This window comes from Aegilops tauschii, chromosome 6 (assembly GCF_002575655.3).
Source record: "Aegilops tauschii subsp. strangulata cultivar AL8/78 chromosome 6, Aet v6.0, whole genome shotgun sequence".
Lineage (NCBI taxonomy): Eukaryota > Viridiplantae > Streptophyta > Magnoliopsida > Poales > Poaceae > Aegilops > Aegilops tauschii.
Genome location: NC_053040.3, coordinates 481,003,947 through 481,030,122, shown reverse-complemented (window position 1 = coordinate 481,030,122; position 26,176 = coordinate 481,003,947). Strand labels below are relative to the sequence as shown.

The 26,176-nt window shown below is 44.5% G+C and overlaps 3 protein-coding genes across 11 annotated transcripts; 1 reads left to right on the top strand and 2 right to left on the bottom strand.

The window, feature by feature from the left end:
* Positions 1-14,162: 14,162 nt before the first annotated feature.
* LOC109779043 (large ribosomal subunit protein uL14) lies at positions 14,163-16,428 on the bottom strand. The gene is made up of 4 exons (XM_020337622.4): positions 16,257-16,428; positions 15,196-15,480; positions 14,677-14,718; positions 14,163-14,451 (listed from the first exon to the last, which is right to left on the bottom strand). The coding sequence occupies exons 1-4, from the start codon at positions 16,267-16,269 to the stop codon at positions 14,369-14,371; spliced, it is 423 nt and encodes a 140-aa protein (XP_020193211.1). The 5' UTR covers positions 16,270-16,428; the 3' UTR covers positions 14,163-14,368.
* Positions 16,429-16,518: 90 nt separating this feature from the next.
* Positions 16,519-24,818, top strand: LOC109779044 (protein PHOSPHATE STARVATION RESPONSE 2). Of its 9 annotated transcripts, none has more exons than XM_020337626.4 (11): positions 16,519-16,732; positions 16,963-17,061; positions 17,142-17,578; positions 17,678-17,879; positions 17,974-18,141; positions 18,842-18,942; positions 19,031-19,099; positions 19,195-19,238; positions 19,340-19,461; positions 19,542-19,610; positions 21,686-22,467. In XM_020337626.4, exons 1-9 carry the CDS (start codon positions 16,583-16,585, stop codon positions 19,396-19,398), a joined length of 1,329 nt encoding a protein of 442 aa, XP_020193215.1. In that variant the 5' UTR covers positions 16,519-16,582; the 3' UTR covers positions 19,399-19,461; positions 19,542-19,610; positions 21,686-22,467. The 9 variants fall into 9 exon arrangements, with proteins under 9 accessions (XP_020193215.1, XP_073358715.1, XP_020193213.1 ...); XM_073502614.1 differs by having other exon boundaries at positions 19,542-19,696; positions 21,686-21,870; XM_020337624.4 differs by having other exon boundaries at positions 19,340-19,610.
* A 36-nt stretch (positions 24,819-24,854) lies between these two features.
* On the bottom strand, positions 24,855-25,858 carry LOC109779046 (uncharacterized). Its single transcript, XM_020337633.3, has 3 exons — positions 25,613-25,858; positions 25,300-25,519; positions 24,855-25,148 (listed from the first exon to the last, which is right to left on the bottom strand). The coding sequence occupies exons 1-3, from the start codon at positions 25,666-25,668 to the stop codon at positions 24,993-24,995; spliced, it is 432 nt and encodes a 143-aa protein (XP_020193222.1). The 5' UTR covers positions 25,669-25,858; the 3' UTR covers positions 24,855-24,992.
* Positions 25,859-26,176: the final 318 nt, after the last annotated feature.

The window sequence follows — 26,176 nt, the reverse complement described above, 5'->3', positions numbered from 1 at the left end:
TTTTCAAGCTTGATGTTAACTACAATTATGACCCGGTGCCATCAATATTTGTAAACCGGCAAGTTCTACATCCTTAAACCGGCTGAAGATCAGATAAGTATTTCAAAGACTAATATTTTTGTTAAGCATTGGGAGCTGAGTCAAAGGAGTTATTCTTCATAATATTTCTCTGTGACAAACCAATGTCAGCAAATTGATTATGAAGCTGGCCTATTGATCCGGATTTTCTAGAAAGTAATGACAAGGATTGAAGGATGCTTAGGATCAGTTTAACATGGATAAATCCAAATTAAACTGGGGGCTAATGTCGGGGATATACCCCGCGGTATGATCCGGCCGGAGTTATTAACCCGGCTGGGACTTGGTAAACCGGCTGACAGTTAAGACAGACAGTTAAGGCAGATGGCTAAGACGGACGGTAAACCGGCGAGTGGTAAACCGGCAGGTGTTAAGGCAAGTGGTAAACCAGCAGGTGTTAAGGCAGGTGGTAAACCGGCAGGAGTTAAGTCAGATGATAACCCGGCAGGAGTTAAGTCAGTTGATAACTAAGCAGACCATCATAAACCGGCAGACCATCATAAACCGGCACCAGTCATAACTCGGCAGACAGTGATAACTGGGTTGCCAGGGGTTATGAAGCCCGAGACGTTATGAAGCCCAAGACGTTAAGAAGCCCATGAAGAGAAGTCAGAATAGTTAAGTCTTAAGTCCGAGTTGGACTCTACATGTAACCCGCCCCTTCAACTTATATAAGGAGGGGCAGGGCTCCCCAAAGAGGGACAAGTGAACAATCAATAATCTCTAGGGCTAGACACAATTAGAGGAGAGCCGGTTTACGGCGACTCCCTCGTGATGATAATGAGACCTAGCCTCAAACAGCATGTAGGGTTGTTACCGGATGATGTTTCCCGGGGTCCGAAGCTGTCTAAATCCCTATCTTGTGTTGCGTCTCTCGATTCCGCTCAACCCCTCTCAAGCTACCACATAGATGCGTTGGCCTCACGACTAAGTCCTCACCCTAGGACATCTGCCGTGACAAATCCACGACACGTACGCTTACGCGAGACTGGTTCTACCGACGTGCTTTGCACACAGGTGGCTGGCGGGTGTCAGTTTCTCCAACTTTAGTTGAACCGAGTGTGGCTACGCCCGGTCCTTGCGAAGGTTAAAACAGCACCAACTTGACAAACTATCGTTGTGGTTTTGATGCGTAGGTAAGAACGGTTCTTGCTAAGCCCATAGCAGCCACGTAAAATTTGCAACAACAAAGTAGAGGACGTCTAACTTGTTTTTGCAGGGCATGTTGTGATGTGATATGGTCAAGACATGATGCTAAATTTTATTGTATGAGATGATCATGTTTTGTAACCGAGTTATCGGCAACTGGCAGGAGCCATATGGTTGTCGCTTTATTATATGCAATGCAATCGCCCTGTAATGCTTTAATTTATCACTAAGCAGTAGCGATAGTCGTAGAAGCATAAGATTGGCGAGACGACAACGATGCTACGATGAAGATCAAGGTGTCGCGCCGGTGACGATGGTGATCATGACGGTGCTTCGGAGATGGAGATCACAAGCACAAGATGATGATGGCCATATCATATCACTTATATTGATTGCATGTGATGTTTATCTTTTATGCATCTTATCTTGCTTTGATTGACGGTAGCATTATAAGATGATCCCTCACTAAATTATCAAAGTATAAGTGTTCTCCCTGAGTATGCACCGTTGCGAAAGTTCTTCGTGCTGAGACACCACGTGATGATCGGGTGTGATAGGCTCTACGTTCAAATACAACGGGCGCAAAACAGTTGCACATGCGGAATACTCAGGTTAAGCTTGACGAGCCTAGCATATAACAGATATGGCCTCGGAACACGGAGACCGAAAGGTCGAGCGTGAATCATATAGTAGATATGATCAACATAGTGATGTTCACCGTTAAAACTACTCCATCTCACGTGATGATCGAACATGGTTTAGTTGATATGGATCACGTGATCACTTAGAGGATTAGAGGGATGTCTATCTAAGTGGGAGTTCTTAAGTAATATGATTAATTGAACTTAAATTTATCATGAACTTAGTACCTGATAGTATCTTGCTTGTCTATGTTGATTGTAGATAGATGGCCCGTGCTGAGGTTCCGTTGAATTTTAATGCATTCCTTGAGAAAGCAAAGTTGAAAGATGATGGTAGCAATTACACGGACTGGTCCGTAACTTGAGGATTATCCTCATTGCTGCACAGAAGAATTACGTCCTGGAAGCACTGCTGGGTGCCAGGCCTGCTGCTGATGCAACTGACGACGTTAAGAACGTCTGGCAGAGCAAAGCTGATGACTACTCGATAGTTCAATGTGCCATGCTTTACGGCTTAGAACCGGGACTTCAACGACGTTTTGAACGTCATGGAGCATATGAGATGTTCCAGGAGTTGAAGTTAATATTTCAAGCAAATGCCCGGAGTGAGAGATATGAAGTCTCCAATAAGTTCTATAGCTGCAAGATGGAGGAGAATAGTTCTGTCAGTGAGCATATACTCAAGATGTCTGGGTACTGCAATCACTTGATTCAACTGGGAGTTAATCTTCCGGATGATAGCGTCATTGACAGAATTCTCCAATCACTGCCACCAAGCTACAAGAGCTTCGTGATGAACTATAACATGCAAGGGATGGATAAAACGATTCCCGAGCTCTTCGCAATGCTAAAGGCCGCGGAGGTAGAAATCAAAAAGGAGCATCAAGTGTTGATGGTCAATAAGACCACCAGTTTCAAGAAAAAGGGCAAAGGGAAGAAGAAGGGGAACTTCAAGAAGAACAGCAAGCAAGTTGCTGTTCAGGAGAAGAAACCCAAGTCTGGACCTAAGCCTGAGACTGAGTGCTTCTACTGCAAGCAGACTGGTCATTGGAAGCGGAACTGCCCCAAGTATTTGGCGGATAAGAAGGATGGCAAGGTGAACAAAGGTATATGTGATATACATGTTATTGATGTGTACCTTACTAATGCTCGCAGTAGCACCTGGGTATTTGATACTGGTTCTGTTGCTAATATTTGCAACTCGAAACAAGGGCTACGGATTAAGCGAAGATTGGCTAAGGACGAGGTGACGATGCGCGTGGAAAATGGTTCCAAAGTCGATGTGATCGCGGTCGGCACGCTACCTCTACATCTACCTTCGGGATTAGTTTTAGACCTAAATAATTGTTATTTGGTGCCAGCGTTAAGCATGAACATTATATCTGGATCTTGTTTGATGCGAGACGGTTATTCATTTAAATCAGAGAATAATGGTTGTTTTATTTATATGAGTAATATCTTTTATGGTCATGCTGAAGGAAATATGCCCTAGAGGCAATAATAAAGTTATTATTTATTTCCTTATATCATGATAAATGTTTATTATTCATTCTAGAATTGTATTAACCGGAAACATAATACATGTGTGAATACATAGACAAACAGAGTGTCACTAGTATGCCTCTACTTGACTAGCTCGTTAATCAAAGATGGTTATGTTTCCTAGCCATAGACATGAGTTGTCATTTGATTAACGGGATCACCTCATTAGGAGAATGATGTGATTGACTTGACCCATTCCGTTAGCTTAGCACCCGATCGTTTAGTATGTTGCTATTGCTTTCTTCATGACTTATACATGTTCCTATGACTATGAGATTATGCAACTCCCGTTTACCGGAGGAACACTTTGTGTGCTACCAAACGTCACAACGTAAATGGGTGATTATAAAGGTACTCTACAGGTGTCTCCGAAGGTACTTGTTGGGTTGGCATATTTCGAGATTAGGATTTGTCACTCCGATTGTCGGAGAGGTATCTCTGGGCCCTCTCGGTAATGCACATCACTTAAGCCTTGCGAGCATTGCAACTAATGAGTTTGTTGCGAGATGATGTATTACGGAACGAGTAAAGAGACTTGCCGGTAACGAGATTGAACTAGGTATCGAGATACCGACGATCGAATCTCGGGCAAGTAACATACCGATGACAAAGGGAACAACGTATGTTGTTATGCGGTCTGACCGATAAAGATCTTCTTAGAATATGTGGGAGCCAATATGGGCATCCAGGTCCCGCTATTGGTTATTGACCGGAGAGATGTCTCGGTCATGTCTACATAGTTCTCGAACCCGTAGGGTCCGCACGCTTAACGTTACGATGACAGTTTTATTGAGTTTTGATGTACCGAAGGAGTTCGGAGTCCCGGATGAGATCGGGGATATGACAAGGAGCCTCGAAATGGTCGAGACATAAAAATCGATATATTGGACGACTATATTCGGACTTCGGAAAGGTTCCGAGTGATTCGGGTATTTTTCGGAGTACCGGAGAGTTACGGGAATTCGTATTGGGCCTTAATGGGCCATACGGGAAAGGAGAGAAAGGCCTCAAAAGGTGGCCGCACCCCTCCCCATGGTCTGGTCCGAATTGGACTAGGGAAGGGGGGCGCACCCTTCCTTCTTTCTCCTTCCCCCTTCCCTTCTCCTACTCCCACAAGGAAAGGAGGAGTCCTACTCCCGGTGGGAGTAGGACTCCCCCCTATGGCGCGCCTCTCCCCTTGGCCGGCTGCCTCCCCCTTGCTCCTTTATATACGGGGGCAGGGGGCACCCCAGAGACACAACAATTGATCCTTGAGATCTCTTAGCCGTGTGCGGTGCCCCCCTCCACCATATTACACCTCGAGAATACCGTTGCGGAGCTTAGGCGAAGCCCTGCGTCGGTGGAACATCATCATCGTCACCACGCCGTCATGCTGACGAAACTCTCCCTCAACACTCGGCTGGATCGGAGTTCGAGGGACGTCATCGAGCTGAACGTGTGTAGAACTCGGAGGTGCCGTACGTTCGGTACTTGATCGGTCGGATCGTGAAGACGTACGACTACATCAACCGCGTTGTGATAACGCTTCCGTTGTCGGTCTACGAGGGTACGTGGACAACACTCTCCCCTCTCGTTGCTATGCATCACCATGATCTTGCGTGTGCGTAGGAATTTTTTTGAAATTACTACGTTCCCCAACACATGCACCCTTGAAGAGTGGTCTATTTTTGGTTGAATCTCGATAGTAGTGATACACATATTCATAATATTGAAGCCAAAAGATGCAGAGTTTATAATGATAGTGCAACTTATTTGTGGCACTGCCGTTTAGGTCATATCGGTGTAAAGCGCATGAAGAAACTCTATACTGATGGACTTTTGGAACCACTTGATTATGAAACACTTGGTACTTGCGAACCGTGCCTCATGGGTAAGATGACTAAAACGCCGTTCTCCGGAACTATGGAGAGAGCAACAGATTTGTTGGAAATCATACATACAGATGTATGTGGTCTGATGAATGTTGAGGCTCGTGGCGGATATCGTTATTTTCTCACCTTCACAGATGATTTAAGCAGATATGGGTATATCTACTTAATGAAACATAAGTCTGAAACATTTGAAAAGTTCAAAGAATTTCAGAGTGAAGTTGAAAATCATCGTAACAAGAAAATAAAGTTTCTATGATCTGATCATGGAGGAGAATATTTGAGTTATGAGTTTGGTCTTCATTTGAAACAATGCGGAATAGTTTCACAACTCACGCCACCCGGAACACCACAGCGTAATGGTGTGTCCGAACGTCGTAATCGTACTCTACTAGATATGGTGCGATCTATGATGTCTCTTACTGATTTACCGCTATCGTTTTGGGTTTATGCTTTAGAGACGACCGCATTCACGTTAAATAGGGCACCATCAAAATCCGTTGAGACGACGCCTTATGAACTGTGGTTTGGCAAGAAACCAAAGTTGTCGTTTCTTAAAGTTTGGGGATGCGATGCTTATGTGAAAAAACTTCAACCTGATAAGCTCGAACCCAAATCGGAGAAATGTGTCTTCATAGGATACCCAAAGGAGACTGTTGGGTACACCTTCTATCACAGATCCGAAGGCAAGACTTTTGTTGCTAAATTCGGAATCTTTCTGGAGAAGGAGTTTCTCTCGAAAGAAGTGAGTGGGAGGAAAGTAGAACTTGATGAGGTAATTGTACCTGCTCCCTTATTGGAAAGTAGTTCATCGCAGAAACCGTTTTCTGCGACGCCTACACCAATTAGTGAGGAAGTTAATGATGATGATCATGGAACTTCAGATCAAGTTGTTACTGAACCTCGTAGGTCAACCAGAGTAAGATCCGCACCAGAGTGGTACGGTAATCCTGTTCTGGAGGTTATGCTACTAGACCATGACGAACCTATGAACTATGAAGAAGCGATGGTGAGCCCAGATTCCGCGAAATGGCTTGAGGCCATGAAATCTGAGATGGGATCCATGTATGAGAACAAAGTGTGGACTTTGGTTGACTTGCCCGATGATCGGCAAGCAATTGAGAATAAATGGATCTTCAAGAAGAAGACTGACGCTGAGGGTAATGTTGTTGGAAATATGCCCAAGAGGCAATAATAAATGGTTATTATTATATTTCTTTGTTCATGGTAATTGTCTATTGTTCATGCTATAATTGTATTGTCCGGAAATCGTAATACATGTGTGAATACATAGACCACAACGTGTCCCTAATAAGCCTCTAGTTGACTAGCTCGTTGATCAACAGATAGTCATGGTTTCCTGACTATGGACATTGGATGTCATTGATAACGGGATCACATCATTAGGAGAATGATGTGATGGACAAGACCCAATCCTAAGCATAGCATAATAGATCGTGTAGTTTCGTTTGCTAGAGCTTTTCCAATGTCAAGTATCTTTTCCTTAGACCATGAGATCGTGCAACTCCCGGATACCGTAGGAGTGCTTTGGGTGTGCCAAACGTCACAACGTAACTGGGTGACTATAAAGGTGCACTACGGGTATCTCCGAAAGTGTCTGTTGGGTTGGCACGGATCGAGACTGGGATTTGTCACTCCGTGTGACGGAGAGGTATCTCTGGGCCCACTCGGTAATGCATCATCATAATGAGCTCTATGTGACTAAGGCGTTAGTCACGGGATCATGCATTGCGGTACGAGTAAAGAGACTTGCCGGTAACGAGATTGAACAAGGTATTGGGATACCGACGATCGAATCTCGGGCAAGTAACATACCGATTGACAAAGGGAATTGTATACGGGATTGATTGAATCCTCGACATCGTGGTTCATCCGATGAGATCATCGTGGAACATCTGGGAGCCAACATGGGTATCCAGATCCCGCTGTTGGTTATTGACCGGAGAGGCGTCTCGGTCATGTCTGCATGTCTCCCGAACCCGTAGGGTCTACACACTTAAGGTTCGGTGACGCTAGGGTTGTAGAGATATGTGTATGCGGAAACCCGAAAGTTGTTCAGAGTCCCGGATGAGATCCTGGACGTCACGAGGAGTTCCGGAATGGTCCGGAGGTGAAGAATTATATATAGGAAGTCAAGTTTCGGCCACCGGGAAAGTTTCGGGGGTCACCGGTATTGTACCGGGACCACCGGAAGGGTCCCGGGGGTCCACCGGGTGGGGCCACCTATCCCGGAGGGCCCCGTGGGCTGAAGTGGGAAGGGAACCAGCCCCTAGTGGGCTGGGCGCCCCCCCATGGGCCTCCCCCCTGCGCCTAGGGTTGGAAACCCTAGGGTGGGGGGGGGGGGCGCCCCACTTGCCTTGGGGGGCAAGGCACCCCCTTGGCCGCCGCCCCCCATCTAGATGGGGTTTGGCCGGCGCCCCCCTCCCAGGGGGCCTATATAAAGGGGGGGGAGGGAGGGCAGCAACATAACAGCCTTGGGCGCCTCCCTCCTCCCCTGCTACACCCCTCTCTCTCGTAGAAGCTCGGCGAAGCCCTGCCGGCATCCCGCTACATCCACCACCACGCCGTCGTGCTGCTGGATCTCCATCAACCTCTCCTTCCCCCTTGCTGGATCAACAAGGAGGAGACGTCGCTGCACCGTACGTGTGTTGAACGCGGAGGTGCCGTCCGTTCGGCACTCGGTCATCGGTGATTTGGATCACGGCGAGTACGACTCCGTCATCCACGTTCATTGGAACGCTTCCGCTCGCGATCTACAAGGGTATGTAGATGCACTCCTTTCCCCTCGTTGCTAGTATACTCCATAGATGCATCTTGGTGAGCGTAGGAAAATTTTAAAATTATGCTACGATTCCCAACAAATGTTACTGTCTATAAAGCTCGACTTGTTGCAAAAGGTTTTCGACAAGTTCAAGGGATTGACTACGATGAGACCTTCTCACCCGTAGCGATGCTTAAGTCTGTCTGAATCATGTTAGCAATTGTCGCATTTTATGATTATGAAATTTGGCAAATGGATGTCAAAACTGCATTCCTGAATGGATTTCTGGAAGAAGAGTTGTATATGATGCAACCAGAAGGTTTTGTCGATCCAAAGGGAGCTAACAAAGTGTGCAAACTCCAGCGATCCATTTATGGACTGGTGCAAGCCTCTCAGAGTTGGAAGAAACACTTTGATAGTGTGATCAAAGCATTTGGTTTTGTACAGACTTTTGGAGAAGCCTGTATTTACAAGAAAGTGAGTGGGAGCTCTGTAGCATTTCTAATATTATATGTGGATGACATATTGCTGATTGGAAATGATATAGAATTTCTGAATAGCATAAAGGGATACTTGAATAAGAGTTTTTCAATGAAAGACCTCGGTGAAGCTGCGTATATATTGGGCATCAAGATCTATAGAGATAGATCAAGACACTTAATTGGACTTTCACAAAGCACATACATTGACAAAGTTTTGAAGAAGTTCAAAATGGATCAAGCAAAGAAAGGGTTCTTGCCTGTGTTACAAGGCGTGAAGTTGAGTAAGACTCAATGCCCGACCACTGCAGAAGATAGAGAGAAAATGAAAGATGTTCCCTATGCTTCAGCCATAGGCTCTATCATGTATGCAATGATGTGTACCAGACCTGATGTGTGCCTTGCTATAAGTCTAGCAGGGAGGTACCAAAGTAATCTAGGAGTGGATCACTGGACAGTGGTCAAGAACATCCTGAAATACCTGAAAAGGACTAAGGATATGTTTCTCGTTTATGGAGGTGACAAAGAGCTCACCGTAAATGGTTACGTTGATGCAAGCTTTGACACTGATCCGGACGATTTTAAATCACAAACCGGATACGTGTTTACATTAAACGGTGGAGCTGTCAGTTGGTGCAGTTCTAAACAAAGCGTCGTGGCAGGATCTATGTGTGAAGCGGAGTACATAGCTGCTTCGGAAGCAGCAAATGAAGGAGTCTGGATGAAGGAGTTCATATCTGATCTAGGTGTCATACCTAGTGCATCGGGTCCAATAAAAATCTTTTGCGACAATACTGGTGCAATTGCCTTGGCGAAGGAATCCAGATTTCACAAGAGAACCAAGCACATCAAGAGACGCTTCAATTCCATCCGGGATTTAGTCCAGGTGGGAGACATAGAAATTTGCAAGATAAATACGGATCTGAATGTTGCCGACCCGTTGACTAAGCCTCTTCCACGAGCAAAACATGATCAGCACCAAGGCTCCATGGGTGTTCGAATCATTACTGTGTAATCTAGATTATTGACTCTAGTGCAAGTGGGAGACTGAAGTAAATATGCCCTAGAGGCAATAATAAAGTTATTATTTATTTCCTTATATCATGATAAATGTTTATTATTCATGCTAGAACTGTATTAACCGGAAACATAATACTTGTGTGAATACATAGACAAACAGAGTGTCACTAGTATGCCTCTACTTGACTAGCTCGTTGATCAAAGATGGTTATGTTTCCTAGCCATAGACATGAGTTGTCATTTGATTAACGAGATCACATCATTAGGAGAATGATGTGATTGACTTGACCCATTCTGTTAGCTTAGCACTCGATCGTTTAGTATGTTGCTATTGCTTTCTTCATGACTTATACATGTTCCTATGACTATGAGATTATGCAACTCCCGTTTACCGGAGGAACACTTTGTGTGCTACCAAACGTCACAACGTAACTGGGTGATTATAAAGGTGCTCTACAGGTGTCTCCGAAGGTACTTGTTGGGTTGGCGTATTTCGAGATTAGGATTTGTCACTCCGATTGTCGGAGAGGTATCTCTGGGCCCTCTCGGTAATGCACATCACTTAAGCCTTGCAAGCATTGCAACTAATGAGTTAGTTGTGGGATGATGTATTACGGAACGAGTAAAGAGACTTGCCGGTAACAAGATTGAACTAGGTATTGAGATACCGACGATCGAATCTCGGGCAAGTAACATACCGATGACAAAGGGAACAACGTATGTTGTTATGCGGTCTGACCGATAAAGATCTTCGTAGAATATGTGGGAGCCAATATGAGCATCCAGGTTCCGCTATTGGTTATTGACCGGAGACGTGTCTCGGTCATGTCTACATAGTTCTCGAACCCGTAGGGTCCGCACGCTTAACGTTTCGATGACAGTTATATTATGAGTTTATATGTTTTGATGTACCGAAGGTTGTTCGGAGTCCCGGATGTGATCACGGACATGACGAGGAGTCTCGAAATGGTCGAGACATGAAGATTGATATATTGGAAGCCTATATTTGGATATCGGAAGTGTTCCGGGTGAAATCGGGATTTTACCGGAGTACCGAGGGGTTACCGGAACCCCCCGGGGGCTTAATGGGCCATAGTGGGCCTTTGTGGAGAAGAGGAGAGGCGGCCAGGGCAGGGCCGCGTGCCCCTCCCCCCTAGTCCGAATAGGACAAGGAGAGGGGGGCGGCGCCCCCCTTCCTTCCTCTCCTCCACCTCTTTCCCCTCCACTCCTAATCCAACTAGGAAAAGGGAGGGATCCTACTCCCGGTGGGAGTAGGGCTCCACCTGGCGCGCCCCTCCTAGCCGGCCGCACCTCCCCCCTTGCTCCTTTATATTCGGGGGCAGTGGGGCACCCTAGAGACACACCAATTGATCGTTTGATCTTTTAGCCGTGTGCGGTGCCCCCCTCCACCATAGTCCACCTCGATAATACTGTATCGGTGGTTAGGCGAAGCCCTGAGTCGGTAGAACATCATCATCGTCACCACGCCGTCGTGCTGACGAAACTCTCCCTCAACACTCGGCTGGAGCGGAGTTCGAGGGACGTCATCGGGCTGAACGTGTGCTGAACTCGGAGGTGTCGTGCGTTCGGTACTTGATCGGTCAGATCGTGAAGACGTACGACTACATCAACCGCGTTGTGCTAACGCTTCCGCTTTCGGTCTACGAGGGTACGTGGACAACACTCTCCCCTCTTGTTGCTATGCATCACCATGATCTAGCGTGTGCGTAGGAATTTTTTTGAAATTACTACGTTCCCCAACAGTACCATGAAAGATTGGAAAGATATTTGCGTTGTCAAAAGACGGGAGTCGCAGGACATACCTTCACGATCATGAATATTCACGCTTCTCTTCCAAGTCTTTACAAAAGTTGACCTTCCCGGATATATGCCATCAGCAAGGGAGTAGCCCATGTTGTATTGATGCTCATTGATTTGAAAATTCGTTGGAGGTGGATCTCCAACTGAAAGCCTTGTAAATAGATGAGATCTTTGCATAACATACCGATAATTGTCAGATCCTGGGAATCCAAAATATGATTGCCAAAGCCACATGTCATTTGATGCCACAACTTTTAGAATTATAGTTGATTTTTACCCTTTCATTTGAATTGTCCATGCAATGCCATAGGGCAAAGCTTCCTCTTCCAATGCATGCAATCAATACTTCCAAGCATTCCTGGAAAGCCTTTTGATGCACCCATCTCAAAAAGTCTTGGAGTGCCCTCTTCATTTGGTGCTCGGATGCAGACTAAGGCTTAGCCTAGTGGTGAAAAGAGGTTGATGCCTTTCCACCCACCCATGTTCAAGGCATGATACTTACAATTTAGATTTGCTGCACCAATTATATTGTAGGGGGCTCCCTTACAGTCTTTCTGTCAAAAACATTTGGAGCTATATATCCTTCTCCGAATATCAATGATGGACTTTACAAAAAAAATCAAACTATCAATGCAAGTACTCTCTGTCATTCCACCCCAATCATCAATATATCAGCTTGACAACCATATGCAAGCATTCACACAACCATTTCTTTTCAAACTACTGTGACCTTGTTGACCAGCTGCATTTCTTCTTTGCTGAAAGAACATACAGTGATCTTCGATAACACAAGAAATGCACAAGAACAAACCCATTAACATTCGGAATATTCTTCTAAAAGTCTTTAAATCATATATCGGATTCTGACCAAAGTAGTTATCTAGTAGCTTGTCATGACCGGCTTGCTTGTTTCGAAGAAGCACAAGCTGACAAGGCACTGAACCCACTCACTTCGGCTTCTTGTTTGCCACCGTGTCTGCATACAAAGCCATCGCAAGTTTGATTTCTTCATCCTCGTCGGAGGATGAGTCCTCCAAAAAAGATTGTACTGCATCATTCATCTACAATGAATACGGACAAAAAATGAGCAAAGACATTGTCATGCAATTTTTTCGAAACATAGAAAAATTGGGTCAAGAATATCTCCGAATGCCTTAGCCGCGTCGGGTTAGGAGCAGGCAAAGGGAGGACGCCAGAGCGGGGAGGAGACGACGCCCGGCAGGGAGGAGGTGACGCGCGACACCGACGAGGCGGCCTCGTAGTGGCGGTGTGGCGGCACGGCTTTGGTGCAGGCGAGGAGCTGAAGTTTTGGCACTCCAAAAGTTTAGCGAAAGATCATCTTCCCATAAACACGCGTCGAGTTTGAGGATAGTTCACGGGATCCCATAAAATTATTCCGGGTTCACGGGAGTTGTTGGAAAGCTTTTTTTACCCTAGCTTCCCCTAAACGACTGTTTTCAGATACGATAGTTGTTGGAGTTGCTCTTACTCTGAGAGCGTTTATTTTTCAATACAGGGAATGTTTTTCTTTTTGATACAAGAGTTGTTTTTTTGGGATACATGAGCTGTTCGAGTTGCTCTGAGCTGAAGTTGATAGTGTTTTTTTTTCAGACACAGGAGCTAAGTTTTTGTAGGATAGTTGCTCTTAGTCGAGCGTTTTTCTTTAGTGATACGAAAGCTGTTGGAGTTGCTGTTAGCCGAGAGGATACCGAAACGGTTGGAGTAGCTCTTAGCCTTTTTGTTCTTTTAGGGGGAAAACTAAGTTTTATTGATCAAATGCCACATGAAGTGCAATACAAGAAGGATCGTAGGGTTGAAACCAAACATGGCGTGCCTCATCCAGAGAATTCAAAAACTTAGCTAAACTATGGGAAGTGCATGGATGATCTAGAGTACATGTGAACCCACTTTGAAAAACACATTCAAAATGCAAAAAAATTCTAGGGAAAGGTGCACGCGGACATCTCCATATTCTATGTGTGTGTGCAGAAAGTTTCACGGAAAAACAACTTTTTTGTGGCCTGTGCAAGAAAGACAAAACATTGTGTCGTGAAACACTATTTAGAAATAAAATTTATCTTTTTTATGGTGAAAAAATAAAAAGAAATTTTCCATAGAACTTTGTGCCGCAGACATATTTTTGCAAACATGTATGCCCGGAATTTTGTTTTATTTTTTGACATTTCAAAACGCGTTTAGAATACATTTTTCAGAAGTGATTTCAGATGTACCCGGTTTCAGGACGTGCCGACTCGCTAAACTATCAGCTTCTTTATTTGCCCTTCGTCCTTTGAAGATAAATTTGCAGTTAAAATTGGCTGCTAATCTCTCTTAATACTCTCATAGTTGCTGTTTGTGCTTCATGTATCTCACAGATTTTTTGGGATACAGAGCACGAATCGGTCCATGATTTTTTTTGTGCTTCATGTTCTTGGGCTCACAACTTGGCCTAGAAAAGCAAAGCACCATTTTCCAAAAATTTTAGCTTCTGCATTTTGAACAGTTGATAAGAAGGCACACCTTGCTACATTCACCAACGAACTTGTTTCATCAAGCCACGGTAATATAACAAAAAAACATCAAATTATTGAAGCCACAGCAGAAGGACCAAACATTCTCCTGTAGGTTTTTTTGTTCATGGCATCTGCATATTTGCAGCTCAGTTTGACCTCTCAGCAATGCTTAGAAAAAAATAGCAAACATACACCTGTTCATCACAAGAGCAACAGACTAATTAACATCCAAGCCAGACATCTCAGGTGAATACTTGCCACAACAGAGATAAATCCGATCAAAAGCTTTTTCAGGTTCAGACTCACCAAATCTCAGTAGCCAAACCACAGTGCAAAATCTTAAAGCTAACAGACCATAATCCAGCAGCATTACATAATCCAGGAAACTCATCCTCAAGGGCCACAAGTAATAAACTAGAAGAAAAAAGGGACATGCTATCAAAGCTTTGATCATCTAGCTGCTCCGGCGATCAGATCAGACGATGGCGTTCGCTGCGCTGGCAATCCTGGGCCACAGGTCGGCACACTCCTTCCCGATCGGTCCAGTGATGGCAGAACCTGCGTGGTAGAAGAATGTATCAATCAATCAGGCTGTTCCACCAGCTATGATATGAAAAAAAGAGTATTGATAGCTTGTATTGATCTGCTGTAGTTAGATCATCTTTGAAATACAGATAGCTTGTATACTACAGGTTCAATGCTTGTTACTTTCAACTGCCTGTTATAAAGATTTGATGCAACATGCAGAAAAGTATGATATCTGCCAAGTGATATGATTGATACCTTTCATCTCTCCCTTTGGGTTCACAATGACTCCAGCATTGTCTGCAAGTAGACATACACCAAACATTAGATTTGAATTTTGACAAAATCAGCCACTACTATCCAACAACACTTGGCACAAAAAAACGGATTGACAGATCAGAATGCAGACACAGAAAGCTTTGGACAATGCTAAGACTAAACAATTCTCACATAATGCAATAGAAGATTGCACTACGATGTCCTGGCAAATGACCACAGTGAAAAGGCGATCATGTTTCATGTGATAATAATGAAGCAATCCCAAAGAATGGGTGCATGATGAATTAAATTTTCTTTCAAACTAGAACTTAAATTCTCTAGAAAGAACATGCAGGTGTAATTTTGCAGATATTCAATACAACATTGTTCATCAAGTGGTTTCAAAATATTGAACAGTGGCAAGTAACAGCTTAATAGACATCAAACTCACTGGGCAGATTAAATTACTACAGTACACTAGTGCAGATTGAATCAGTGATCATAAGAACTTAGCAATACCTTCAAAGTACATGAAGACACCGTCCTTTCGGCGCCATGGCTTGCGCTGCCTGACGATGACAGCCGGCATGACCTTCTTCCTCAGGTCAGGCTTTCCCTTCTTGACAGTGGCCATAACCATGTCACCAACACAGGCGGAAGGAAGCCTGTTCAGGCGCCCCTTGATTCCCTTGACGGAGATGATGTACAGGTTCTTGGCACCAGTGTTGTCAGCGCAGTTGACAGTGGCTGCCACCGGCAGACCCAGCGACATCCGGAACTTGTTTCCAGCGGATCCTCCGCGCCCTGCAGTTCCAGAACAAGCATCCACAAGATGATAGTTAGACAAAAGGATCACATATATCTACAGTACACTAGACCAACATTCTCGAGATGCATGATAGCCACACAACAGTGCTATGATTTCGTGATTCATGAAAGTCCCTTCAGAGCTTAGTAAGTAAGGATTATATCTATTCACAGAGGCAATACAAATACAAGCATTTGAGAAACACTTTGACCCAAGAGATGCAACAGACTGGATGCTTCATTCAAGATCAGAAGATCTGACACAATAACTCTACAGGCCTGAAAGAAATACTACTGAACGCAATCACCAAGCACAACACCTCTTTGCACTGAAAAGAACCTTTAACAGACGAAAACTCAAAACGAAAGACACTTATTTACCATGCGTGCGAGCAATTTTCGACTCAGCGAGGCATCTAACAAAGATGGGAGCACATATTTTACAGATACACGCTCATTTCCATGGCCTTCGAAGGCCCGAAACTGGATCTAAATACTGGCAAAGCCACGACAAACTTGCAAAATCACTACAGCCCGATAGAACTCCATCCGTAAAGCATCACCAACACCACATCCAACCACCGTCGAAACCTAAACCACCACCAAATTCACACAGAACAGCCACAAATCGCGACTACCAGTAGCAAGAAAACACGCGTTCGGCCTCCAAATCGAGGCACACAACGCCGCGCGATCCAACCAGGACACGCTACGAGACTACCACGAGGAGGCCAAGGAAGATCATGCTGGGAAGAAATGGTTTTTGGCCGTACCTCGCTTCGACATCTTGGAAGAGGGGGTGGTACCCGGCGGCGGCGGCGGAGGGGGAGGGTGGGAGGCGATCGTCTCGCTTATATAGCGGCCGGGCCTAGGGCTTCGCGGCCGTTATTCACCCACACCCCTGGCGCACTTTTCCAACAGCACCCGCGTCCTCGGCCAGGGGCTTTGTAAGCTATGACACGTAAATGTAGGATAGTACGGGGTGGTTGATGAAAAGAGGGCGCGGAAGAAATTAGGGCTTTGGGTTTGGGGGTGCTTTCTTGCCGATCCGTCCCTGAGGAAGCCGGAATTGCGAGGAGGGGGTCTGACCGAGGAGGAAATGGCGGCCATGGAGGAGGTGCTCGCCCTGGTGCCGGGCTTCGTCGACATCCTCGTCCTCGCCGGCGGCCGCACCTCCTCCGGCGCCGCCGCCGCCTGGCGCCCCGGCGACGTCCAGAAGGCCCTCCGCTGGGCGCTCTTCTTCGAGGAGGTAGTACCACGCCCCGCGATCTCCTCCTCCCTCCCCCGCTCGCTCCACCGCGCTAGGTTTCGGTTTCGCCTCTTCCATGGCGCTGGCTCGTGTCGCGCTTCGGGTTACCGTCTTCCCTATGCCGCATAAGTAGTTCAATCCCGTACTAGCCACCCGCAGGATTTGTGTGCTGAATGGTGTATGTGAGGTGCCATGGCATGACCAATTTGTTCCTGCATTGTTGTGTTCAGATCTTCAGGAACCTGCGTGACTCTGGGCAATACGAGGACTCTGTGAGGGAGTTCGACGCGGCGCTCGTGGAGCTCGCCTCAAGCCCGGGTTTCCCCAAGGTGCTTCCCATGGACCGATTCGTGTATGAAATGTTTGTTATGACTATTCGAGTGCTGATGTTCTGCTTCGTGCCGCGCAGGGCCTTGCCGACATGCGATCGGAGACGCTCTCGGCGGCCACCGAGCTGGTCATAAAGCATTTTCTGAAAGCCGAAACGACAAGCGTGGAGAACATCCGGGCTGTTCTCGAGGCGGTCGTGGGGATGGACATCGACGGCATTGGCGCTGGTGGCATGCGCGATGCATGCCAAGAGTATGTGAAGTCGATCCTGAATATGGATCTGTCTGATTTGACACGGACCAAGAGTGGCGGCGATGTCAGAGTTCCCACCACTAGTTCTGATAGACTGTATGCAGAATCCTTGGTTGTGGGTCATTCGCGGATTCTGGTTAACCAGCTTCTGGAGCGGTTGGATTCAGCATCGTGTATTTCTCTGGCTGAGAGAGGACTGCGCACACTTCTGGACAGCGTGAAGAAGAACAGCTTCAGTGATCCAGGCAGCCCAGTGATCCCTAGGTACATAAGCCCTTAAACACACTCAGCTTCTGTATTCTGTTGTTTGTTTTCCATGGTAGCATGCTACAGTTTGAACTCACACGAAACTTTACGATGCAGAAAATCACAAACCATCGAGAATTTTCTTCGGTGGAAACAGTGGAGAGGGCGGTGTTTGTCATACTTACTTGATGAACGCACCGTTCGGATTGTGTCTGGATCTAGTTTTATCTTTAGTGCTCCCAAGGAGCAGTGGATGAAGGTGTTTGAACCATTAACAGTTTCTGTAGATTCTTGTCAGAGTGGCCTCGTTGAAGTCATGGTACCTATTCTTGGCTTATCCTTTAATCACCTGCACTATTATGTACTCATTCTCTGCTAGAATATCAACAATATATGCATTTTTGTCTTTACAGGAGATATGCTTGCTGGGTTTGGTTTCAAGGCGATGGGACCCATTGATAGAGAGCTTCGTGTCGCATACTTTTAGTTCCCTTCCTATATCCAAGCAGTATGCTGATCTGCACCAGTTGCTTCAGGGAACTTATCGGGGTGAATGCCCAGACAAGATTCTTAATTTGAAGGTTCTTTGTATTTTTTATCATATGTCTAGTTTGCAGCTTGCTTTTGCCAAGTTTCAATTTCTTGCAAACATCAGTTTTGGTGAAAGCATTTTTAAAAGAAGGAATCCTACCCCTGTAAACCAAGTGGGTAGCTATGCAAATTTGGAAAGAACTTCAAAACAGTTACACCTTAATGGCCTGTACTGTTAAGCACCATTGTGTCAACTATCTAATGTCCCTCTATGAGTCCCCATTGCTGTCTTACTGAAATCTGAAAGGAACACTAATAACTAGATGAAATAAAATCCACAATACAGTTACTGAACCGTGCTTTGGCAGCTGACATCGACCGTTCATCGATGAGAGCTGCCAAATTTCCAAAAATGTCCTCAAAATTGAGCAGTAGGCTGCCTGCCTTTATTGGTTATAATTTATAAGGAGCATGCCTTTCAGGGGTTTCACAGGAAGTAAAATATGTGACGAAGACATAATATTAACAAAATTTGATATTTTCTCAGTTGCCACTTTGTTGTTATCATCTTCCCTTTTGCACTAAAACCTCTCACTTTCTCAAAGCTGTTAGTATACCATCTTGATATGATGTTATCTGTTTTTGCGCCTTCTTGGTGTGGTCCTTCTAGTATGAAAACACCACATCTTGATGTGTGGTTGAAAAATAACATAATGTGATCTCTTTAACCAAATATTTCAACTCCAACAGGAAAATGACATTCTTGAATATGCAAGGCAGTCTTTAGAAAGTAAACCGCACATTTTATGGCTTCTACCTCCAGTTCTTGCCGCTGCAGCAATCCCGCCACGGTGAGCTGTTTGCTCTTTACCCTAAAATGTGTCCCTGCTGATTTGTGCTATCATTTTAAAAGTTTAATATATGCATTGGATCCTGTAGGTCGACCTTGTTTGAAATATACCTTGCAGAAATAGATAAGCAATTTGATGAAGCTGTTTCCACAGAACGGTATTACCAATATCCAAGTAGTTACTATAAGCTATATTAAATTTCCAAGTTTTCCTACCAATTCTCATCATGAAATATTACTGCTTCAATTTCAGAAAATGTAATTGCAGAAGAGATGGAATAGAGCAACATGATAGCTGTAAGTAGTTTTGTAGTTGTAACTACTCTGTTTCTCAAATTTCAAATGCTAAAACTATCCAGTACTCACAATTTTCTAAAAATACTTATTCTTCACTTCAGGTGAGGTTGCCGAAAGGATTCATTGTCTCTATGCTTTTCATGTTCAAAACCTCATCTAATGGTTCAGTAGTGAAGGTAGTTCAAGACAACACAGGAGATTTGCAAAGTGCACTTCAATCCAAGTAATTGATTTTCCAGGCTGGCTGCAGTACATTTATTTTGCATGTGCGATGATGGTGATATGATGAACATTAAACATCAGGAAATCAATCACTTTCTGCATGATCGACAGTGGCTGCATATAAACGGGTCAAATATGAAGATTGAATAGGTTCCTTTTCCTCCTTTTCCGCCATCCATGTTGACAATCTATGATGAAGTACACCTATCTTCTGGTCCAACCCATGTTTACTATAGGTGATTTATTTTCATCGTGTTTTTTCTTATCTTCTGCTCACGTTTTTCTGTCCAATGAGACATAGGTCTTCTAGGGTGTTGGTTGGACAATTGTGTTTTTTTTTGCTAACAAGGACAATTGTGGTTTGACTGATGTCTGCCATATTTTTTTCTTTTTATTTGGATTTCATGCAAACCAGTCTCTTCAATCTAGCCTGATAGGCTGGTAGCGTCATGGCAGGCGAATCCCATTAGGAAAAAGAAAGACCAACAAAAGTACTCCCTCTGCTGATCTACATAAGGTGTCCAGGATTTTAAAAGTTGAACTTTGGCCATAAACTTGTTGTACAGTACAGTCTTCATACTTACAGATTCACAACGATAGGAAAATGTTTTAAAGTACGAATGACATATCGATTTCGTATCACATGATGCACATATTGTTGATCTAATTGTTGGTCAAAGTGCAAATCTTGGAAAGCGTGCTCGACCTAATCAACAGCGGGACTGTTTTTTTTTTCCTTTGATGGAGTTACCGAAGACGACCGTTTTCCAATTTGCATCTAACCAATACACAGCTCACATTTGTTTGCCTGTTAGTGCTTCTAGACTCCACCTGCACCAGGTCAGAGCTCTAAAGCATAATTAATAAATTATTTGTGAAGTGCTGCATTCCAGCTGTTCCTTTTCATACAAAATGAGAAGATGCATAGTTTTGGATAAGGTAATTTAGAAAGAGACGTTGTCATGCCAGCTTTTATAACACCTTCTGTTACATGCCAAATTGGGTTTGTCAACTCCAAAGCACCTAGTTGCCAAAAAGATACTCCATGATTGCAAGCTTATTGTTTTATGGAATATTGCTTCATACACATGGTTTAGAACCAAGCACAAGGCCTGGGCAAGATAGCTCTACCATGTCCTGAAACTCCTTTTCTGTAACTGTGTCAGGTTTTTAATACAGCTTCCAAACTGATCGGTGTAATAGGTTAATTCATAACATCCGTATTTTGACCAGACCAAATTAGCAGCTGTTAAGCATATGTGTTTGCTATAGTTCCCTGTGCAATACTAGCAATCCAGCTTGGCAGCATGTATATCTATGTTCAGCCTTGTAAAGCTTTAATATTTTTCTAATCAATCTACCTCAGGGTGCTTCTCGGGGTGGTTGATGCGTACAATAAGTCAATAGCTGGCAGGTTTTAAAATATCATTACACAGGAAGTAACTCCATGTGGTCCCCATTATTAAAATGAAATGGAGTCAGTTTAAAATATTGGTAGACTATCAGCTTGATGGTTATAGAAATTTAGATACATTTAGCAGATTCAGGGTCCCCCTCTAGAACCATAACCCCACCCACCCTCCCATATGCACACAGCGAATTGAACTTCTTTCCATTCTTAGCCCCTGCAGTGATCCTATCACATCTTTGCTTAAAAGTTTAATCCCTGTTCTCCGATTCCATTCTCCGAAGAAACAAGTAAGTATCGATATAGATTCAATATCTGTAACAACAACGCAGAATCCACATCAAGTTACTCTTATTTTTTGCAACACTTTTGTCTGATTTCTCTCTCAGATTAGTTACTTGTTTTCCCTTCGAAGAAAGAAGATTACTTATTGGTTCTTCTGTTTCGTTAACTACGTTCCTTCTGGAAACTGCTGCAATAGTCGGAGCTTGTTCTATTCAGTTCTTGAAATACTTCTTTGCTTTTATCTTTTATGTTAAAGAAGGGGTCGAATCTGCAAATCATGTTGCACATGTGTCTCAATCCTTTGCAGTTTGTTCCTGTTACTTCTTGATTACAATCTTGAGTTTACTTGCAGTCTCTAGAAGTATAGCTGGCAATCACCAACGTGCAATTCACATCATTATTTCGGTGTTCAACTATGATTTTTCTTTACTAAGATGCATAACCTGCTTGATATTCACAATTTTAAGAACCTCGCTGATTTGCTATTTGGGGGTTTGTAGTAATAATTGTCTATTGGCTTGCATATTTGTAGAAGACAAATTCTCGCTGGTCAGCAACCTGGGAAAATAAGACGCTCCATTTATCTCAACGATTGAACAAGACCAGGAAAAATATTTCTTCTCAGATTTCCTTTCCAAGCTAGAATTGGATAGGCCCTTACACTTCCCAATGATATGATCAAAGACCCATTTTAATGGACTGAGGTGGATTCCAAGGGGTAATGTGCACGGCCATACATCAATAATGAGTCAGTTTCGCAACGGAGAAGTTCCTCGGTTTCTTTCATCAGATATTAATGTAGTACCAGTACTCTCTGAAGTCACAGTTCCTAGTTTTCCAGAGTATAGAACATCTTACATTGAAAGGGACATGTGCGGTAGTTCTATCACCTCATTCAATACCTTATGTCAGCCATATATGTCAGCTTCCAATTTCACTTCAGATCTTTGTATCAACAATGGGTCACCTAAAGGGAAACTGTCTTTTGGATCTCATGTTATTGCAATATCTGGTTGTGATACTTCACTGCCATCAGCACATTCATCATACACGGGTAATCCAGATTATTTAAGGATGGTCTATCCCAAAGTATCTGAAGAAATAAACTGGGGTCAAGAACCACTCCCAGGAGTATTTGAATATCCAGCAACCATTGATGTTTCTGATCAACGAAACGTGATTGTTAGCCAACAAAGCCAAGACATTATTACAATTGATCATATTACCCACCTTGCAAAGCAAAAAGAGTGGTACTCATCTGGGTGTTCAGAGCAATTTCTGGGAAGTTCAGGATCTGGTGGATCTGTGCTTAAGGTATCCATCTCATTTGACTGAATTTTCACTTGTGATTTGCCTTAATTGTTCTAGGGTTCTCAATTTCTTCTCTTTTCTTTTGGCTTTACTAACTGCAAAACAATATGATGACCAACCCTTCATCATTGTACTTATTAGGGCCCTGTTTGGGAGAACTCCACTCCACCTTCTTGCAGCTCCAGAGATAATATTGTTGAATTTTGGCACATGCTTGATGAAGTTACCACCTCATTTGCAGGCAGCTGATGCAAATACAACACCTCCAAATTATGCATATTTTCATGGGCAGAAAAACAGATTGAGTTCTTTCAATGTGGATGAACTTTGCAGTGATAATTTACCTTGTTCAGACACTACTCCAACCAAGTCAAGGATGCGCTGGACACCTGAGCTCCATGAGAAGTTTGTTGACGCCGTTGACAAGCTTGGTGGAAGTGAAAGTATGATCACTGATGCTTTCTTACGCTTTTTTAAATGGAGTTTTTCTTGCGCTTTATTTTCTGCTAATTGTACTTTGCTCACTGATGAAATTGCATGGGGCAATGTATGCTTTTGAACCGGAAATATTAACATTTTTCTGACTGTACAGTCATGTTGGTATTTGTTGTAGTTGTTTTTGGCTAAACATTTTCCATGTATCTAAGCCCTCTTTCTGCAGAAGCAACTCCAAAAGCAGTCCAGAAAGTTATGAAGGTTGAAGGGCTAACTATATACCATGTAAAAAGCCATCTACAGGTCTACATTTGTTCCTTCTGAGTTTTCAGTGATATATATTTTTAATTTCTTCTGTATTTTCCTGATGGCCGCGGGTTACTCTTTTGCAGAAGTATCGTACAGTTCGCCATCAATCTGAATCGTCTGATGGTTTGTGTGTTTCTCTATGTTGCACCGCTGGTTTAATGTCACCATTGCAAAACATACAAGGACTATTATATTGTAGTGAACTAGGATACTTCAGTAGACTTGTTACTTTAACATTATCATTGTTTTTGCTTTTTTACATTATGTTATTTATGTGCAGCCTCTAGTCAAATTAAAGAAAATTGTTGGAATGTAGGATTTTATGCTTACTTTTATTTTCTGTACTTTAGCAGGCACTTCAGCAGAGAGAAGCAACCACATGGATGAAGTTTGCTCCCAGAACATGAAGTGAGATAATCTTTACCTGATACTATATCCTTGCTTTTATACTATTGTAAAGACTTCCTTGACGTAAATTGCTTTTATTACTGTTGTAAAGATTGTCTTGACGTAAATTGCTTTTATTACTGTTGTAAAGATTGTCTTGACGTAAATTTATGTTGTACCCCCTCCGTAAACTAATATAAGAGCGTTTAGAATACTAAAGTAGTGATCTAAACGCTCTTATATTAGTTTACAGAGGGAGTATATATGTACTACCTGTGCCCCAACCTGGAAGATATGTATGCCACAGTAACCTGTTTTTGCTTCAGATGTACTCCATCCATGAAATGGCGCAATGCCCTGTCCACAGTGAAGAGTGTGTGTGTGTGTGTGTGTGTGTGCGAGTTCCAGAGTTCTAATTATTCACTTTACACTTGGTGCAGACACATGGAGGCTAGTGAAGGGCTAAGAACTCAGATTGGCTTGCAGAAGCAACTTCATGCACAGCTTGAGGTATGCATATTCTCCTTGGAACTGGCAAGAGAAGGCGTGCAGACTTTCATCTATTTTAGTAACTTGGGTTCTCTTCTATTTTTTCCCTCTCCACAGCTCCAAAGAAAGATGCAGCTGCAAGTAGAAGAACACAGCAAGTACCTGGAGATGGTGATCGCGAGGCAGGGCGAGAGCCTAAAACAGCTCGGCGCGCTACCGAGGTTCCAGCATTCGAACACGCAGTCTGTGGATCACAAGGAAGCATACAGAGAACAAACAGCAGACACTGATTCGGCCGAAGGGAGCCATCCAGAAAAGGAATGAACGCAGATCATTTACTCAGAATCGCAAACAAAAGGAGCTGATTAGACCGGAGACAAGAGTAGCTCAGAAAGTGAGGATCATAGCCTAATCTAATTTTTGTCTCGGGTGATCTTTTTCAGGCACTGTAATTATTGTGGGCTGACTTTGCTACACAGATTTTTGATTTGGTACGCAGAACGTTTCTTTCTTCATAACAAAACTATGATCACAGTGTAGTTTATGTGTGTTTCATCGATGGTGGCGCCGACATACATGGTTGGCCTGTTCTCTCTTTGATTTGATGGTGCTCACTGGTTAGGAGGCTTTGTATTTACCTCTCTGCATCTCCTTGTAAAACCGGCAATGGATAATATTGGCATTACTGTCACAATATATATAGGCTGCTATGGCCTATGAGCAACACAAGACAACATGAGCTCACGGCCTGTCTGGAATGCATGTGTACATTTGACATGGAACGGCTGCACAGGAGTGCTTTATTTGATACTGCTTGATCCGGCACAAGGTGCAATGTGATGTGATTTATACATATGTTACAGACATACATCTTGGACAGAAATGAGGCAAGCTTTGGCATAGCCCCATCAAACTGCCTGGAAGGCCTGGGCAAACTGCAGCCACACGGGGCTCTTCTTCAGCTCCTGGCACGCCGCGGCGCCGCCGGCGAGCATCGCCCTAACGGGCGCCGGCGCCGTCGCCGTCCCAGTGGAGTAGAGGTTGCACCGCAGCCCGCCCTGGATCTTTGAAAGAAGAAGAAAAACAGTGTCAAACACATAGCTGTGCCTGTGCGTATCTTTTGACCCCGCCCTGGATCTTTTCCAGAAGAAGAAAAACAGTGTCAAACACAATAGCTGTGTCCTGTGTGTATCTTTTGACGTATCTTGTGCTTACTCTTGTGGCGACGGTGGCGAGGTCCGGCGTGTACTGGGGCGGCGTCATCCCCGTCGCCGGCAGCGCCTCCTCCGTGGCCGCGGCGGCAACGAGGATCTCTGCCGTCCTGGCTACCGCGTCCTGGCCCGGCACCGCCGCGCCGCGGAGGCCGGCGTAGGGGAGCGCGGAGTGGCACGCCGCGCAGTCGCTCTGCATGAACACCTTGGCCCCGCGCTGCGCCCTGCGAGCCCATCACAACCAGCAACCATCAACCCCTACGAGATGCTTAGAAGAAGAGTTGAGTGAGCGTTGGCTGCTGGTGTGGCGTGCTTACGCGTCGCTCGGCCACGGGTAGACCGGGCACGCGACCCCCGTCGGCGCGGCCGCCATTGGAACGTTCACTTGAGCTGAGCTCCGGCGCAAGTGTGTGTGTGTGGCCACCGGCGTGGTTCGAGGTGGATATGTGTTTGTGAGCGGGCGCTGCTGCTGCGGCTCACTCTCTGCAGATAAGTGTGGTGTGGTGAGTGGGTCGTGGGTCACCGACGGTGGGAGTGTGGCGGAGCACGTCGGGCTGTGGATTGGGATGACGTGGAAGCACACTGAAGAAGGTGCCTTTCTGCCGGGGGAATGGAGCCCGTTTCCCTCTTGGCAAGGCGGGTTTCCAAACGCTCTATCTTTGGTGGAAGAAATTAACGCCGTCGTCATTGATTTACACGCCCATAGGCCGGGGGTGAATATCTGGTGCTACCAGAGCACCTCACATTAGGTGCTCCCAATTTTGAAAATGCACATTTAAATGTTTCAAAAAAAAAATCGAAAAAATGTGGACGCTAGCATCACATCACATGAATGTACAATCCCTAAAATTTTCAAATCAAAATTCAAAATACGCATTGAG